Source organism: Bos indicus, chromosome 24 (assembly GCF_029378745.1).
Source record: "Bos indicus isolate NIAB-ARS_2022 breed Sahiwal x Tharparkar chromosome 24, NIAB-ARS_B.indTharparkar_mat_pri_1.0, whole genome shotgun sequence".
Taxonomy (NCBI): Eukaryota; Metazoa; Chordata; class Mammalia; order Artiodactyla; family Bovidae; genus Bos; species Bos indicus.
This window is the reverse complement of record NC_091783.1, coordinates 30,082,103-30,100,579: the sequence shown is the minus strand read 5'-3', so window position 1 is coordinate 30,100,579 and position 18,477 is coordinate 30,082,103. Positions and strand designations below refer to the sequence as shown.

The window sequence follows — 18,477 nt, the reverse complement described above, 5'->3', positions numbered from 1 at the left end:
TGCCATTTCCTTCTCTAGATAGATAAACCTCTACCTCTGGCTAATCTGCTAATTACTCACTACTGAGTACTCCCACACACATAATAAACTTTTTTCCTATTTAAGGAAAAAAAACCCCAAAAACCTCAGTATAAGTTTTGGCAATCTGTGACTCAGGGAAACAGAACACTTAGTGAAAAATAAGGTTCTTCTTTTCACATTTTATTCCTCTTTAATCTGTGATGATCTGGATATCATGAAATTTCCTATCAAATCTCTTGGATGCTTGATTTACTCTTGAAAGGTATGTTCCCAGAGACCTTGGTTCTGTACTCTTGAACTTTCTTTTGAAGTCTGTGGCTTTTACAACAGTCAGTTCTTCTCTGTGCAGATTTTTCAACTGGAGAACAGAAAACTGTGTCTTTCTCTCTCTCTTCATAGACTATATATGTATAAACTATATATATAAACAGAACATATCTATATGTTCCTGGTGATGCATCTGGTTGCTAGACTTCGAGATTGGGTTTGAGGATTGCTGTGTTCAAGCCGCTTTAGGAAACAAACCAAACACGCGAAGCGTCCTGAATCCTCTTCTATCTCAGGGGAAGAGGAAGAGCACTGGGCAAAAAATAGGAAGTTATCAGGCATCATGTTTTAGTGCCAGGTCTGTTGCTTCCTGACTGTGCAAATGTAAGCCTCTTGGTTGCTCCTCTGTACACGGAGGAAGCTGGGACTAGATGATGCTTTGGTTTTTGAAATTTATTTTTATGAGGAAAACTAGACAGTCTGAACTAGGTGGTATTACATACTGAACCAATAACCCTAACAGGAGCTAACTTGTCTATCACCATGACTTATTTAGTGAGTGAGGTCTTTGCACCTATAATCAAAGTCCACACTAATGACTGGTAGTTATTTGAATTGATTCTCAATGAACTGCTAATCACCCTGTTGATATTTACCAATAAAGCAAGCAGCCCTGTACCTGCAGGTTCTATGTTTTATATTTGTATCTTTCCATTCAGAATTCTGAATGGAAATCTGTGTGCTCAACTGAAATTTCTATGTCTATTTAACGTACTAGGAGTATCATTAAACATCTGTAGTGTTTTAAGAAGTCCTAATTTTGATTTGCAAAAGCTGAAAAGAATATATAAAGTAACAGAATCTTAAAGATGATATTATGTGAACAGAGGAACCTGGTAGGCCACAGTCCATGGGGTCAAGAGTCAGACATAACTTAGTGACTAAACCACCAACCACTCAGCCACCTGTAATTTGCTTCTCCCTGTAGACTTTTTCTTAACTCTCTATCCCGTCTTCTGAGTCTCCTGTCTTCCTGCGAGCTGCCTCCTGCATTTGCCCCATATCCCAGAAGCCACACTACTAGAAATTAAGAAGTAATTGTCAGAATTGCTTAAAATCTGCAGAATTTGAATAATACTCAGTGGCCAAGGTTTTCTACAGAGTTGATCCAATCAAAGTAGATTTTTATAAAATCTAGTAATGATAGCTGAGAGAATAAGAATAAACATGGAATTTAGAGGGTGCTGGCGGTATATAACAAAGTGAAAATTGACATCAGAATCTGAAAGTGGGTGACAGGCAGGTGAATGAACATCAGTGACCAACATACAAGTTCCCTGCCATTGGGAACAGAGGTAGAGCATATGTAAATATATAAAAGGAATGCTTACAGATAGACTAAGTGTCATGAAATAAGTTTTAAGAAGTAATAAACAGGTACTGGTAGATACACCATCAGAGTATGCCAACTTTATATAGGATGTTGAGAGAAGGTGATATTTAAGCTATACTGTGAAGGAAAAGGAAAAGCCAGTAATGGAAACAGGGAAGGAAAACATGTTCTAGGAAGAGAGAAGAGCTAACTCAAAGGCCCTGAGATGGGAAAAATCACATAAAAGGAAGACAGGATATGGAGATGTCCAGAGGGGAGCTGTGGGAGCAGATATTCATTTGATTTAAAAAATGGTTGCAGCTCTCATCAAAATCAGAGGAAGTGACTCAAACAAGTGACTTTTAAAAGAAATGAGATTTTATTTTCCCAAGGATATGATTGACAGTAAGCATAATGTCTTTCCAAGTTATAAGTGGCTTTGCTTCAGGTCAGGTATAAAAAGATCCCCTGAGAGAAAATAAAATTTCAAAACAGCAACATCAAAATGAGGAAGAACAGCCTGATTCTGAAGGAAAAGAATATACTTTCTCATCAGAGAGGTGCAAGAGAAAAGAATTATGCCAATCTAGTCTAAAAGTCTTCACTTTCACTTTCCACTTTCATGCATTGGAGAAGGAAATGGCAACCCACTCCAGTATTCTTGCCTGGAGAATCCCAGGGACAGGGGAGCCTGGTGGGCTGCCGTCTCTGGGGTTGCACAGAGTCAGACACGACTGAAGCGACTTAGCAGCAGCAGCAGCAGTCTAAAAGAAAAACTTTATATGCCACAAAATATATTTAGTTTGAAAAAAAGCAATACAGAATCTTGTTAGAAATACCAAAGCATAGAGGTCAGTTTGCCTATAAGGTCCTGCATCAATTAACTGTCTGAGAAAAAAGAATAAGGTGGCTTTACTTTGTCTAAAATCAGAAGCTTATAGCTACTAACTATAAAGTTTTCATACCAACAAAGGAGTGTTAAAATATAACCTGGGCCTACTGATGTTAACTGTACTTTTGCAAAACAAAAAATTAAAAGTAGCCATACACACATGGAAGATTTGAGTAAAATCTTGGCTTACAGAAAGGTCACATCATTGACCAAAATGAACATATACTTTAGACCAATCATGTTCAAGATTGGAGTCTTACAGAGCCTGGATTGGTGGTAATGAGTTTTGCAAAGGTGAGATTATAGCTATGTGATTCTTTTATATGCTGCTGCTGCTGCTGCTAAGTCGCTTCAGTCATGTCCGACTCTGTGCGACCCCAGAGATGGCAGCCCACCAGGCTCCCCCGTCCCTGGGATTCTCCAGGCAAGAACACTGGAGTGGGTTGCCATTTCCTTCTCCAATGCATGAAAGTGAAAAGTGAAAGTGAAATCGCTCAGTTGTGTCTGACTCCTAGCGACCCCATGGACTGCATCCCACCAGGCTCCTCCATCCATGGGATTTGCCAGGCAAGAGTACTGGAGTGGGGTGCCATTGCCTTCTCTGTTTTATATGCTAGGTATGATAATTTATAGCTAAACAATTGACCTTATATGTTAATGCTGAATTTTCAACTAAATTCAGATATCAGTATTTAGTGTAAATCAGAAAGAAACTAGTAGAAAAAAATGTCATTAAAGGTATGAAAGTCAAACAAGTTTTTGTTTAAGGTAAACATTTAAAAATAGTATCAATTAAGAGCTAAAACATTATTGGTCCTGCCAAAAACAAGCAATCTTGAAAAGAAAGCTGGAACAAAACTATATTACAAGGTTATAGTGACTAAAACAGTACAGTACTAGCATAAAAATAGACACATAGATGAAAGAAACAGAATAGAGAGCTCAGAAATAAACACCCAAGTAAATGGTCAATTTACGACAAAGGGTCTGAGACTATACAATGGGGAGAGGACAGTCTCTTCAATAAATGGTGTTGGGGAAACTGGTCAGTGACATGCAAAAGAATGAAGCTGGACCACTACTTTACACCATACACAAAAATTTACTCAAATGGATCAAAGACTTGAACACAACACCTGAAATCATAAAACTCTTGCATGAAAACATAAGCTGTAAGGTCTCTGACCTTGTAGATAATTTTCTGAATCTGTCTCCAAAAGCAAAAACAAACAGGTTGAACTACATCAAACTAAAAAGCTTTTGCATGGCAAAAGAAACCATCAACAAAATCAAAAGGAAACCTACTGAACAGAAGAAAATATTTGTAAACCAAAACCCAAATATATAAACAACTCATACAACTCAATAAAACCCCAAACAATCTGATTTTTTAAAAAATAGAAAATCTGAATACATATTTTTCCAAAGAAGACATGCAGATGGCCAAAGGGGCATGCAAAGAGGCTCTGTGTCCGTCATCATCAGGAAAATGCAAACCAACACCACAATGAGATATTGCTTCACACTTGTTATAATGGCTATCATCAAAAAGACTAGAAATACGTGTTGGTGAGGATGTGGAGAAAAGGAAACCCTCATGTTACTGCTGGTGGGAATGTAAATTGGTGCAGTCACTTTTGGTAAACAGTTATGAAGGTTCCTCAAAACATTAAAAATAGGACTACCATATGATCCCATGTTTCTATTTCTGGGTTTTTATCTGAAGAAAATGAAAACACTAACTTGAAAAGATATATGAACTCCCATGTGAGTCTCAGTGAACTCCGGGAGTTGGTGATGGACAGGGAGGCCTGGCGCGCTGCGATTCATGGGGTCGCAGAGTCAGACACGACTGAGCGACTGATCTGATCTGATGTTCATTGCAGCACTATTTACAGTCCCGAAGTCATAGAAACTCGTATTTATTGGCATATATTTTTTTAGGTTTCACGCATATTCAAAAACCATCACAAAGCAAGAAACATGCATTCTATAACCATTTCGACACCAAAACCCAGAGGAAAATATAAACTAGGCTGTATAAGCCTTTAAATCTCTATGGTCGGATCAAACATTCAAGTAGTTTCAGAGGGGTTTCTTTCAATTAATTTGTTCTAGTGCTTTCACAAGCAAGTTCATAAAAATGTGGAAGAGAATCAAAATGTACAAAACACAGATATAAATGATTCCAAGGCCTTAATGAATCCAGGAGAGAAAGATTGCTCATAGCTTTGGTTTTGTTTTTATATTACAGATAGGGACTTGTAGGATGGCTTTGAAAACCATCTTGAAATAATATGAAATCAGCAAAATTTTATTAACTCTACTAATTTCAGACTCAGATTTTTTTTTCCCTCTAAGTGTAATGTAAAGCTGATGACAGCTCATCGGTGTTATGCAATGTATTTCCTTTGTCAAGGTGAAGAAATGTTGGTTTACAGAAAGAAATTGAATGTAATTTTAAGCAATTTACTTTTAAAGATGAACACAACTATTTAGCAGAGGATATTTTAAGTAAATGCAAAATAACAGCTGACTGGCTGTATGTCAAAGACTAAGATATATTTCTTTTGTATTCAGCCTATGTTTTTCCTATATGGTATATTTTGCAAAAAAAAAAAAAAAAAAAATCCCACACAGCATGATTATTTTTCTACCTTTTATAAAAGATAGAGCCTGTTTATTCATTTAGTAGATACAGAAATTTGGTCTATAATTGAACTCCTAGTACTCTCGCCTGGAAAATCCCATGAATGGAGGAGCCTGGTGGGCTGCAGTCCATGGGGTCACTAAGAGTTGGGCACGACTGAGCGACTTCACTTTCACTTTTCACTTTCATGCACTGGAGAAGGAAATGGCAACCCACTCCGTTATTGCCTGGAGAATCCCAGGGACAGAGGAGCCTGGTGGGCTGCAGTCCATGGGGTCGCTAAGAGTTGGGCACGACTGAGCGACTTCACTTTCACTTTTCACTTTCATGCACTGGAGAAGGAAATGGCAACCCACTCCGTTATTGCCTGGAGAATCCCAGGGACAGAGGCGCCTGGTGGGCTGCCGTCTATGGGGTCGCACAGAGTCGGACACGACTGAAGCGACTTAGCAGCATACAATGGAATAGGCTTCCCTCATAGCTCATTCAGTAAAGAATCCATCTTCAATGCAGGAGACCCCGGTTTGATTCCTGGGTGAGGAAGATCTCCTGGAGAAGGAAATCACAACCCACTCCAGTATTCTTACCTGGAGAATCCCATGGACAGAGGGGCCTGGTGGGCTACAGTCCATGGGATCGCAAGAGTTGGACACGATTTAGCAACTAAAGCACCACCATACAACACTTTGGCCACCTGATGCGAAGAGCTGACCCGCTGGAAAAGACCCCTGATTCTGGGAAAGATTGAGGGCAAGAGGAGAAGGCGTGATGGGATGAGATGGTTAGATGCCATCCCTCACTTAATGGACATGAGTTCGAGGAAACTCAGGGAGACAGTGAAGGAAGCCTGACGTGCTGCAGTCCATGGGGTCACAAAGAGTCAGACACGACTTAACAACGGCAAACAACTGACAGGTGAGAGCTGGGAGAAGAACGTTCCAGATCTGAGACTTGGTTTGGTAGAGAAATTGTGATGAAGCCGGAAACACTGGCCAGGGAATTAAGGTGAGGCTGTGGAGCAGGAGTTGGCCCCACCCATGGCTTTGTAAGCTCCAGGGAGAAGTTTTTGCTAAAGGAACTGAGCTATCACTGACAAGTTTTAAACATGGGAGTGTCATTGTCAGATTTATATATTTAAAAAACAGGTTGTGAGAATCAAAGGTTGATCTTTAAATTGTTTGTAAAGCTGGCATTCTGATTCTGCAATGATGGGGTCCTTCACTCTCTCTTATTACACATACACAACAATTATGCACCACACCTTTTGTTACTTGCTGTGTTTAGCAGTAACAGTCTACGTAGAGAAAGAACATCAGATTGCAAAACAGTCTACCTAGAGAAAGAGCACCAGATTGTAAATTTCAACAGCGGTTGGGGGGTAAAAAATAAGCCATTGTTGTGATTTCTCCTGAAATGGCCCTCCTTGCTATTGCACTTTACACGGGCCTGTATCCTTTCGGATCTGGTCCTCTGCTGACCCTGCTCCTAATTTGACACTGCTCCTTCTAAGACTTTTATCTGCTCAGCAGTTCCATTACTGACAATTGATTGGGCTCTTTCTCCTGGTCCTAACTCATTACCTTGCCTCATAAAGAAGGACCAGACTCCTTCCTGTCAAAATGAACTGTCCTTTTGTACCAAAGCCTTGGCCTGGACTCAAGACCATTTTCCCCCTTACAATCCAAGAGACTATAGTCTCCTTGAGAACAGGGGTTATATCTGCTTCTCAATTACATCTCCTGTTTTCATCACAGGGCTTGGCATCTCCCATTGTTACATCTTCAATAAACGCTGTTGAATGAATGAATGCCCTGACCTTGGGCAGCCTGTACCGATCTGATATCGCTCTGGACCAGAATTCTCCTGTCTGCCACTCATCACTCTCCTTCCAGTGTCTACACTGTGAAGCATGATGGCTCTGTGCCAGTTAGACTCTCCCAACTATTTTAACCAGAGCTGAAACTGAGCCTTTTTTCCTATCTTAATCATTTAAGGCACAAGCTTGGGATTGTTTTCCTCAAACGTGGCTGAGTCTTAACTTGGATAACTCAGAAAAAAAAAAAACCAAGTCTGCAGATGCTCTGCATCATTGCCAGGATATTAGCAGTAATAAAGCTCACATCCATTGGCCTCACTGCTTGCCAGGCACCATGCTAACTGCTTTGTAGACATTGTCTCCTTTGATCCTCACTGCAGCCCTACAGGGAAAAGATTATTACCCCCATTTTACAGATGAGAAAATCAAGGCTAGAGTCACAGAGCTAACAAGGAGATCTGAGATTTTCAAGATTCCTCTGAATGTAAAACTTGCACTCTTTAACAGTTAGGGGGAAAATGTACAAAATAAAACTGATAATAATACATCCACATACTGAAAATTAACACAGAGAAATGCATAAATTAATTGATAATGGTACTGAAAAATGGATGCTTATATGAAACTCTTTGTTGTATAATTGGATAGATTCTAATTTCTCTGTCACACATTTTTCCTCTTTGCCTCCAAAATATCTGTCTATTCATAATCTTCTACTAGTACACAGAGCACATTTGAGATTTTTTTCATAATCTTCAAGCATTTTATTTTAATAAGAAGCAGCCCAGGAAAACTAGGAAGGCAAGAAAACAATCATATCTTACTGGATTTTAAAAGCCTCAAAAGAAAAAGTGTATGAAAAGAACCTAAGAGCTCTTATGGTACAACTGAAATGTACATGAGATCAAACCATCCAGAGCTTTAAAATCTGCTCTACTTACAGAGGAGCAGACATCTTCCAAAGTGCTGTGAGTGATAGTTTTAAAGTGTCCAAAACTCAGATTTCTGTTTACCATCAAAGCACACATTCAGGTATTTTCTGACTTAAAGAGACTGCCTTAAAAATATGAGTGATCTTCCTCTCAAACTAGGGCTCTGTAAGAACTTAGAGGGGTGGGAAGGGGTGGGGGATGAGAGAGAGGTGTCAGGAGGGAGGGGATATATGTCTAACTATGACTAATTCATGTTGATGTATGGCAGAAACTAACGTAATACTGTAAAGCAATTATCCTTCAATTAAAAAGAAATAATTTTTTTTTAAATGTGTGCTGTTCCTGATGTTATCTGAAACAAATATAAAATACACAGCGAACTGTTTACCTAGAAAACTACAGAATTATAACCTAGGGACTAGCCTAGTGTAAGGCAAAACTCCAGATGAAGTCTTACTGAAGAATAATAAAACATTTCTTCAGTAAAATAGTTATCTAAAGGAATCCTGGTTCTAATGTTCATACTCACTGTCATGAGTAGATTGTGAAATATTATGTAATTCACTTGGGATATATTGAGAATAAGAGAAAGTACTTCTAGAAAATCACAAGCAAAATTTAAGAGAATAAATGGGAAATGTTTTAGCAGCTTATCTTCACTGGGGACACTAATTTCCCAACTTGAAAAATTTATGAAGTCAAGAAAAATTTTTTAAATTTTGAAAAGAATCTAACTTGTAGACGAGAGTACCCTCTATGAACTTATAAATATAGCTTAGATTTACCAAGTCAGTGATTTTAAAACATAGTATCAGTGATGTATTATATATATGTTTATCTTTTCTGTTTTTGTTTTTTTTTTGATTAGGAGGTTCTTTTAGGACTTAAAAGGCACAGGAGAACCTGGGCATGGATCATACTTTGAAGATGCTTAGCTCTGTATCTATGGACATGTCACTTAAAAGTTTCAGTTTAAAGTCTCAGCTCCTTCATCTGTGCTCTAGGGGGTAATATTATTCACTTTTTCACATTCACAGAGGCAGTGTGTAGGGTAGAGGCATGGATTTTGGAGAGGCACAACCTGGGTTTGAATCCTAGCTTTTCCTTTGCATCTCAGCCTACACATGTGGGGCCCTGAATATCTGCCTGAGCCTTAGCTTCCTCATCTACAAACTTAGAATATCATGTCCAGTGAGATATCAATAGGATAAGGGAAAACATCTAGCACATACTAAGTTTTCAATAAATTGTAGCTATTGATGTTCCTGGATAAGTTTTGTAAATTGCATTGTATATGTCATGTTATTATACAACTAGACTGTTTTTTCAGATGTTAGGTAGATTCTTACTGACAGACTAAATCATAACATTTCTCCATTAGTCTGTATATATGAATATATTTTCTTTTCCAAATTGGAGCTTTGTTGTGACACTTTTCTCGAGAAATTCATTATGAGACTATGACATTAACAAACCTCCTAATAATGAAATTCCTGCTTCTTCCTCCATTGCTGCATTCCAGTCTACAGTCAGCAATGAGTTTTAATTCACTCATTCAACAAACACCTACTGAAGGCTTACTATGTGACAAGATCTATGCTAGGAATTATATTGCCAGAGGAATTAGCCTATTTATTTTATCACAGATGGTTTCATTCAATATTGTTTAAGTTATTATGATAAAATATTGCAGTAATATAGAAAACAGAAATATTATAATGTCTACAATGGGAATTAAAAATAAGTTTTGACAATATGTTAATGTTCTCTAGAAAGTAATCACATGCAAACTGTTTTCACAAGAGTTACCATAGAAATAAATAATTTCAAAGTGTCTATGAGGCTAAACCAAGGAAAGGAATTTTAAAATGGAAACACTTTTACAATTACCATTATTTATGACTTAGTATGGAGTTATCTTTCAGAGCAGATTCTTAAGGGCTTTACATCTAGAATGATTTTCAAATAAGCCACAATTGTAAACAATTAAGGAATTGTTCTGCTTTTACTTTATTTTTCTTAACTGTCATAGGCCATAGGCTATTTCTACCAATGGAAAACAACCAAATTTCACAACACTTATGTATATATATTTCTGTAGTGTTCTAAAACATTTCCCTGCATCATTATAAACATAATCCACTGTAACAGTAATTGAGTGTCCCCAAAGTATAGCAAATTACAAACTGAATAATCAATGTATTAATACAAAATGAGTATAGTACTAGTAATCAACTATGGCTTGTGGACCAAATGTGGCCTACCACCTGGTTTTATAAATAAAGTTTTATTGGAACAAAGCCTGATCCATTTGTTTACATAACAATATTTGGCTGCTTTTGTGATCTACTGGTTGTAGATAGAGACAACTGTAGTTGTGATAGAGACAATATAGCCTGCAAAACCTAAAATACTTTCTATATTTTTACTGAAAAGTTTTGCCAACCCTCGCTTTATAATAAAAGTATGAAAGAATTTCTACACCAACTGGAGTATTAATGTAAAAATTTAAAAGGAATTAAGAGAGAGAGTTTGCTGTATACTTAGCTCTTATTAGGCTTGTGCTCAATGCCAGAAGACACATCAAAGGTAGGATGAGTGAGTAGATGAATTCTCTACAAGCAGTCCTTGCTGAAAGGGCTGTCAAACCACTGGCCCAAGATAATAAAAATTCCAAGAATGGTCCCAAGGGACAGAGTAAATGCTCACCAGAAATGTATAACCATGCTTTCTTTGGGGAGCTGGAGGTTTTGTGTCCAGTGTTTTGTGTTGCTGGAAATCTTGTGACTTTGTATATATTTATAAATACCACAACTTATTTACCTGAAAATGACCATTATAATTAAAAATAGGGGGAAAAAAGTTGAGGTTTTACCTGGGTGTTGTTCTTCAATGCAGACTTGCAAGTACATGAAGAGGAGGAGCCCTGCTACACCAAACAGCAGCACCGACAGGAAGACTTGTTTGGGGTTCATGACCAATTCAGAGGGTTGCATCTCTCCTTACTTCTGAAGAGCACATGGTTTGGTTTCCCCCAGAGCTTCAATCCTTCCTTTTTCCCTTAAGCGCTCATTCCACAAAGTAACCTAGAATTTTAAAAAATCCACACTGTAGCTTGCTGATGACATTTCTTCCCAAATATGGTGTAAATATGCAGTATATAATGATTTCCCAGGTGGCTCAGTAGGAAAGACTCTGTCTGCAATGCAGGAGACCCAGGTTTAATTTCTGGGTTGGGAAGATCCCCTGGAGAAGGAAATGGCAACCCACTCCAGTATTCTTGCCTGGGAAATCGCATGGACAGAGGAGCCTGGTGGGCTACAGTCCATGGGGTTGCAAAGAATCAGACATGACTGAGTGACTAAAACGTTCACTTTCATGCAGTATATAACTGAGAATTTCCATGAACTTTAATAACACTCAGAAGACAGGAAAGACTATAGTTGATGTCCCTGGAATGGCAATTTTCTATTTTGACCTTTATCTTATCTAAGTAACATGCTGTGCTGTGCTTAGTCACTCAGTCGTGTCCGACTCTTTGTGACCCCATGATTGTAGCCCACCAGGCTCCTCTGTCCATGGGGATTCTCCAGGCAAGAATACTGTAGGGAGTTGTCATTCCCTCCTCCAGGGGATCTTCCCAACTCAGGAATCGAACCAGGGTCTCTTGGATTGCAGGTGGATTCTTTACCAGCTGAGCTACCAGGGAAGTCTCAAGTAACCTGCTATTTTATAGTTAATAAGTAACAGCCTAACATTTAATTAGGGGAAGCATACCAGACTTCAGGTTATCTTAAAATGTTTGTGAGTGGAAAGAAGACTCTCAGAATAGATTTTTGAAAAAGGGATTTTGAAAAACACGTTCCTAGAATGAAGGGGGAAAACACTTCATGTCTTAAAAATATATAGAATTCAAAAATGAAGGGTTCAATCATCATTTCTCTCTATTTTAAAAGTTAAGAGTCTCTGGATGTCCCTGGTGGCTCAGTGGCTAAGAATCGCTTGTCAATTCTGGGGACCCGCGTTCAATCCCTGGTCTGGGAAGATTCCACATGACTCGGAGCAACGAAGCCTGTGAGCCGCAGCTCCTGCAGCCCACCCACCCTGGAGTCCGTGCTTGGAGACAAGAGAAGCCACCACAATGAGAAGCCGGTGTGCTGCAGTGAAGAGTCGCCTCCACTTGCTGCAACTAGAGAAAGCCAACGCAAAGCAACAAAGACCTAGCTCAGCCACAACTAAATAAATAATAAAAGAAATGGCATTTCTTCCAATCCTTCTTTTAAAAGCAAAAAAGTCAGAGTCTCCTATTTAAAGAGTACACTTAGAATCCCTCAAAAGGCATAAACGGATAAATATGAAAAGTTCAGAGTTCCATGGCCTCTCCCTCAATTACACGGGAATAGAGAAGTTTACCTCAGATTACAGAAATCTACCTCAGTGATAAAAGGTTACTAAAGAAATATTGCAATGACATTATTTTAAGAACTATCACATTTAGTGGAATCCTAACTTTTTAGTTTTTCTTTTTTAAAGCTCCATCCACTTTTGAGAATGTGATGAAAATATAAATCCCCTCCTTGGAAAAATAAAGACATAAAGTCTTGCGTCAAATGTCAGTATGTTTACGGACCCTCAGTTCAGTCGCTCGGTTGTGTCCGACTCTTTGCGACCCCATGAATTGCAGCACGCCAGGCCTCCCTGTCCATCACCATCTCCCGGAGTTCATAAGAAGCCCTACTCCCTATGAACAGCCATACAACTATGCAGTAGCTTGTATGGTGAGCTCAGGTAATTAGCACCCCATCTAATGAGGCCAAGGTCATGGCACTGTGTCTAAGGCTGGTCAAAGACCTTGGCTCCGTTCCTTGGCCACGTACCACATCTCGTCTTTGGATGAGCTGAATTAATGGTTTCTTAGTGTGAGGATATCACACACACTGCTGTGTCTAAAAATTCTCTCTCCTTTCTCTCCAAAGATGTCTCAAAAACTTCTGAAAGAATATTGATTTAGCCTTTTTAAGAGGCGTTTGGTGAGGTGCCAGGTAAAAGTTAAAATGTGCTGTGGCAGATTGCAAGCCTGCTGAAAGGATAATATTTAGCTATTCTTGGCAAAATCAATTTTCACCCAGATGTTGGGCTTCAAAGGTAACCTTTGAGGTCAGAATTAGACATGGATATGGCAGTAAGATCTCTTGATTAAAAAAAAAGAAACAAAAGAAGTCCACCAAATAGGTAAAAGTGTTTATGTAATACAACAAAAAGTCATATTATAAATGCATTTCTTCCTTCATATTTTAATTATATGCAGACAGGGCCAGAGTAAGAGCAGTGATTGTCAGAGGAGCTTTCTCCAATCCACTTCTCTAGTCCCTTGAGGAAGGGCAATGGTTAACGTTTTCACATGTACTTTTGAAGATTTCAAGCACTTTCTTGATTTTGGTCCTGGAGGAAGTTTTTAAATAAGTAGAAAAACTCAGAGCATGATCGTACTGCGTATTTGGTGGGTGATATTCTGCTCTTATTGGCTTCCAAGGTGGCACTAGTGGTAAAGAATCCACCTGCCAAAGCAGAAGACCTAAGAAACGTGGGTTCCATCCCTGGGTCAAGAAGATCCCCTGGAGGAAGGCATGGCAACCCACTCCAGTATTCTTGCCCAGAGAATCCCATGGACAGAGGAGTCTGGTAGACTACAGTCCATAGGTTCATAAAGACTCAGATAAAATTGAAGTGCCTGAACACTAGCATTTACTCTGCTCTTATATTGATTCAAACCTGAAATATTACGGACTTTCCAAACATATGCAACAAATAGCAGTTCCGGAGAGAGATCTGCAACTTGGGAGCTCTAAGATCAAATCCCTCAAGGAAAACTCCAGGCCACATTATGCACTTGTCCAAATTTCAGGCTGGAAACTTGAGGCATAGAGCTTGCAGTCTGTAATATGCACTTGTCCATATGTCGGCCTGGAAACTTGGGGCACAGGGCCAGTTTCCTCTTTTCTCGATACTGCAGCTAAACAATGAACAGACATCATTCCCGAGTCCACAACAAGATTCAGATAGGAGGAAACCAGTTAGACCAAATCTACTACTAACAAAGAAATAGTTGTTTACAAGGAAAAGAAGAGACTTTTACAATCTGTCTACATAATTAAAACTTATCTCGGAAGAAAGAGGATAGAAGAGAGCTCATAAATCAGAACAGAGCCAAAGACCTGTGGGAAATGGTGGGTGTGAAAACCAAAAGAAGTATTCCTTGGGGGTTCACAGAGGAAAATTATTACCTACGATGCTGGAAAAAAAGATTAAGGATCTGCCCTTCCTTTCTTCAGGAGATGTTGCTATACTCTGACATACCCTCCTGGGTAAGAAGTCGGGAGAAAACCCATAATTGTTATGATGGCAGATGTGAGAGGAACTGAGTGATTAAAGCCACAAGGCAGAAAAGCAATCTGGTGGAAAACGGAGAGATACGTTTGATTTTCTCCCATCTCAGTCCTTTAACCCAACACTGGCATTAGGAAATGGCTCTCATTAAACAAAGGTGAGGCACGAGGAACAGCATATTGCTTTAAGCAAACTTCAGGTCAGTTGTGATGGGAAAACACACACCTATTTGGACACCATGTATCTACCTCCATGCCTGTGGAAAAAGTGCAGACTACTGGAGATTGAAATTACTTAGAATAATGCTATTTTATGTACCAGCATTATTCAGCATTTCCACGGTCAAAGGCTCCCTGTATTTTGTTCAATCCTTCCTTTCCTCGCTCATAAGCACAGTACCTTGAGACTAACAGGTACCCAACAATGGGCTGCACTGAATTGAATTTGGAGCTCCAATAATAAGACACAGTTAGCTTTCTAGTTGTACTTGTAAATCCTTAGTTCTAAACTTCAAATGGAGAAACAGACTATTAAAATACTGAAAGGGTCTTTGTGACTTTGTTAAAAAAAAGTGCATATTTATTTTTATTTGCATATCCTGTGGATTTATCCCTAGTAATTAGTAGTGTTAGCAACTCAGTCATGTCCAACTCTTGGCAACCCCTCGCACTATAGCCTGCCAGGCTCCCCTGTCCATGGAATTCTCCAGGCAAGAATACTGGAGTGGGATGCCATTTCCTACTCCAAGGGATCTTCCCAACCCAGGGATAAAACTCGGGTCTCCCACATTTCAGGCAGATTCTTTACTATCTGAGCTACCAAGGAATCCCTAATAATTGCGAAGATATAAAAATAATTATTTTGCTCCAGTATTTCTTTTCCAACACTTTAGAAATTATTCATTCCAATAACCAAGACTACCAACAGAAGCATTTTGGGATTACAGTGTAGCAATTACTAGATGGAGGCAATTAATTTAAAAGGAAAATTGAGTTATTCAGTTCAGCAGAAGCCTATAGTTTTAAGGAAGGAAGTTTTGTAAGGTCAATTTAGACCTCGTTAGAAGAATCCAGAGTCAGGGGACCACTTGTCTCTACTCTCAGCCTCCACAGGACCTCACAGCATTGCTTCTTCCTCTCTCAAAGCAGATTCCCTGTTTTCCATCTCTTTCCCACCCTGTAAGAAAACACAGACCATCAGGGACAAACTCCCTTAATTTACTACCCCACCAGCACAAAGTTTACTATTGCTTGGTTCCACCGTTTGTTTGCCTCTATCTCTGATGAACAAGTCCTCACTCCCACCTCCATCTCTTCTGGGCTGCTGTGAAGTGCAGCTCCATTACTTAGAAGCCTAGGTATCAGTTTGAACTTTCTTATCCAATGACTTCCCCTTCTGTAATCCCTCTAGCCATCGCCCCATTGCTGTCACTCCCAGCAAGCTTAAAGACAGAAAACTCTGTCTTGACTGCCTCTGGTGCCTACTTTACAGGCTTCCTCCACCCACAACTACCCAGGAGGCTGGAGAAGGTACCATGTAGCTCAGAAGTTGTGTAGGGATGGAAAAGTTATAATACCAGGGGTTTCAGTTTTGCTTTGTCTTTTTGCTATTCCAGTTTCCTCTTCTATGCATTTCCTGTTTATATTTCCTTCCCATTGTTCTTATTTTTTTTTTTTTCTCATTGGATGGGAATTCTTCATCAGCTATGAGTATTACAAAAATCTTCCTGTCTGCAACTTCTTCTTTCCTTCCTCCCTTCCATTGCTAGTGGTGTGATTGTTTTATCATGCAGAAGTGTAAAATAAATTTTTTTTCATTTTCCTTGCTGATTTATCAGCTAGGGTCTTGAAAGAACAGATGTGATGTACTCGAAACCAAGACACTGGGAAACAGCTTACAAGGATGTGTTCAGGGTTTTAGGGAAACCAACAAGAGGAAGAGCAGTCTTCAAGGTCAAGGAGCAGCAACCACTCCAGGAAGTGAAAACAGGAAGTAAAGCCATTATTCGTGGAGCCTGGAGAGGGGCCGGGAGGGGAGCTGATGGGACCTGTAGCCTGTTGGACAAGGACACGGACAACACTATGTTGCCAGGTGTTAAGGGAACCAGAAGAAAAACTACCCCATCTGCAATTTCCTCCTGTCCTGAGACTTCATGTCAGTGATTCATCCGGCAAACCTGACTGATGGCCTGAGGACCAGACAGCCTTTTCTGGAGTACAGTACCCTGAACTTCCTAAACCTCAGCGCAGGGAGGGGGGTGGCAGAAATGGACAGCATCCAGCTCAGTTTGTGACTTTTACAAATTTTCTAAGATAATATTTCTTCCCTTCAAATAACATGATTATTCTTTCATATATCCTTTCAGGGATTTTAAAGGTTTTACTTTTCGTAATTGGAAACTTAATCCAATTGGAATATACTTTTGTTTATGCTACAGGCTATTCATTTTACATGGACAACTGTCCAACTCTACTTTGAACCCGCATCTCTTGCATCTCCTGCACTGGCAGGCAGATTCTTACCACTAGAGCCATGTGGGAAGCCCTATTTACTGAGTAGTTTATTATTATTTTAAAACTTATTTATCTACTTTGGCTGTGCAGCACAGGATCTTAGTTCTCTGACCAGGGTTTGAACCTGGACCCTTAGCAGTGAAAGCACAGGATCTTAATCACTAGACCACCAGGAAATTTCCAGTAGTTTGTTATTTTACTATTGATTTTTAATGCTGATTTTGTATATTCAAGTTCCTATCCAGTAGTCATGTATGGATGTGAGAGTTTGACTATAAAGAAAGCTGAGCACTGAAGAATTGATGCTTTTGAACTGTGGTGTTGGAGAAGACTTTTGAGAGTCCCTTGGACAGAAAAGAGATCAAACCAGTCAAACCTAAAGGAAATCAAATCTGAATATTTATTGGAAGGACTGATGCTGAAGCTGAAACTCCAATACTTTGGCCACCTGAATGGGCAGAACTGACTCACTGGAAAAGACCCTGATGCTGGGGAAGATTGAAGGCAAAAGAAGAAGGGGACAGCAGAGGATAAGATGATTAGATTCATATCCACCAATTCAATGCACATGCATCTGAGGAAATTCCAGGAGATAGTGGAAGACAGAGAAGCCTGGTGTGCTAGAGTCCATGGGGTCGCAAGGAGTCATACACAACTTAGTGACTGAACAACAAAGTATGTTTGTGCAAACATATGGGCCTATATTTGAGGAATGGAAAATCAATCTGATTACTGATTTGATTTTGTCAATGGTTATTTATTTATTCATTTCACTTTTCTTTAGTTATCTTTAGAAAAGTACATTGCCTAGACAACTATCATTTCCTTTTAATGTCCAAATGTATAAGCACAGAGTTGTTCATACTATTTTCTTATGACTTTAAAAGTGTCTTTCATAGCTGTAAATATAACCCCGTTTTCATTCTCAGTACAGGATTTGTGCTTTCTTTTACTTTCTTTGGACATTCTTGTTAGAGAATTGTCTGTTTTATTTAAAAGTATATTGCAATGCCTCTCTGTTGTTTTTTGTCTTCTAGTTATTGATTTCTTCTCTTATCTTCATTTCTTTCTTCATTCTGCTTTTTTCTTTAGGGATATCTGGTTTCTTTTTTCCCCCAAAGTTTTTGAATTGAAAACTAATTTATGTATGTCAGATCTTTTTCATAAAACACTTTATATAAGCTTACTAATTTCCTCCAAAACAACTTCTGTTGCATATCACATGTTTTCACATGTAGTATTTTTAGTCATCCACTTTTAAATATATTGTAATTTAAGTTATCATAAACTGTTGTCTTTTATTTTTATTTTTTATTTATTTTTATTTTTTTGATAGGCAAGAAGTAGATTTATTAATATAGGATGCTTATAAGAAATGCAAGCGGGCAGGCAAAGAAGCTCTGCCCTGAGGATTGAGTGAGCTACAATTTTATAATGAAAAAATGGGGGGAGGGGAAAAGACCATCTTCTTCAAGTAGACATAGATGCAGATGTAAGGCATACATTTTGAGCTCCTCCTTCATTAGCTCCTCCTTCTTAATAGGTAGAGAAGTGTCTGATCCTATGAGGTCAAAGTAGGATTATCAAATTACTAGAAGGGTGGTGACATTTTTCTTCCATCTAACGG

General features: G+C 39.0%; 1 protein-coding gene across 3 annotated transcripts in view; it reads right to left on the bottom strand.

The window, feature by feature from the left end:
• CHST9 (carbohydrate sulfotransferase 9) overlaps nt 1-18,477 on the bottom strand; it is a 284,083-nt gene that overhangs the window by 224,952 nt on the left and 40,654 nt on the right. For all 3 annotated transcript variants that reach the window (XM_070778778.1, XM_070778777.1, XM_070778775.1), the window contains exon 2: nt 10,826-11,036. In XM_070778778.1, coding sequence (XP_070634879.1) covers nt 10,826-10,946 — 121 coding nt within the window. In that variant the 5' untranslated portion in view covers nt 10,947-11,036. The remainder of the gene's footprint in view (nt 1-10,825; nt 11,037-18,477) is intronic.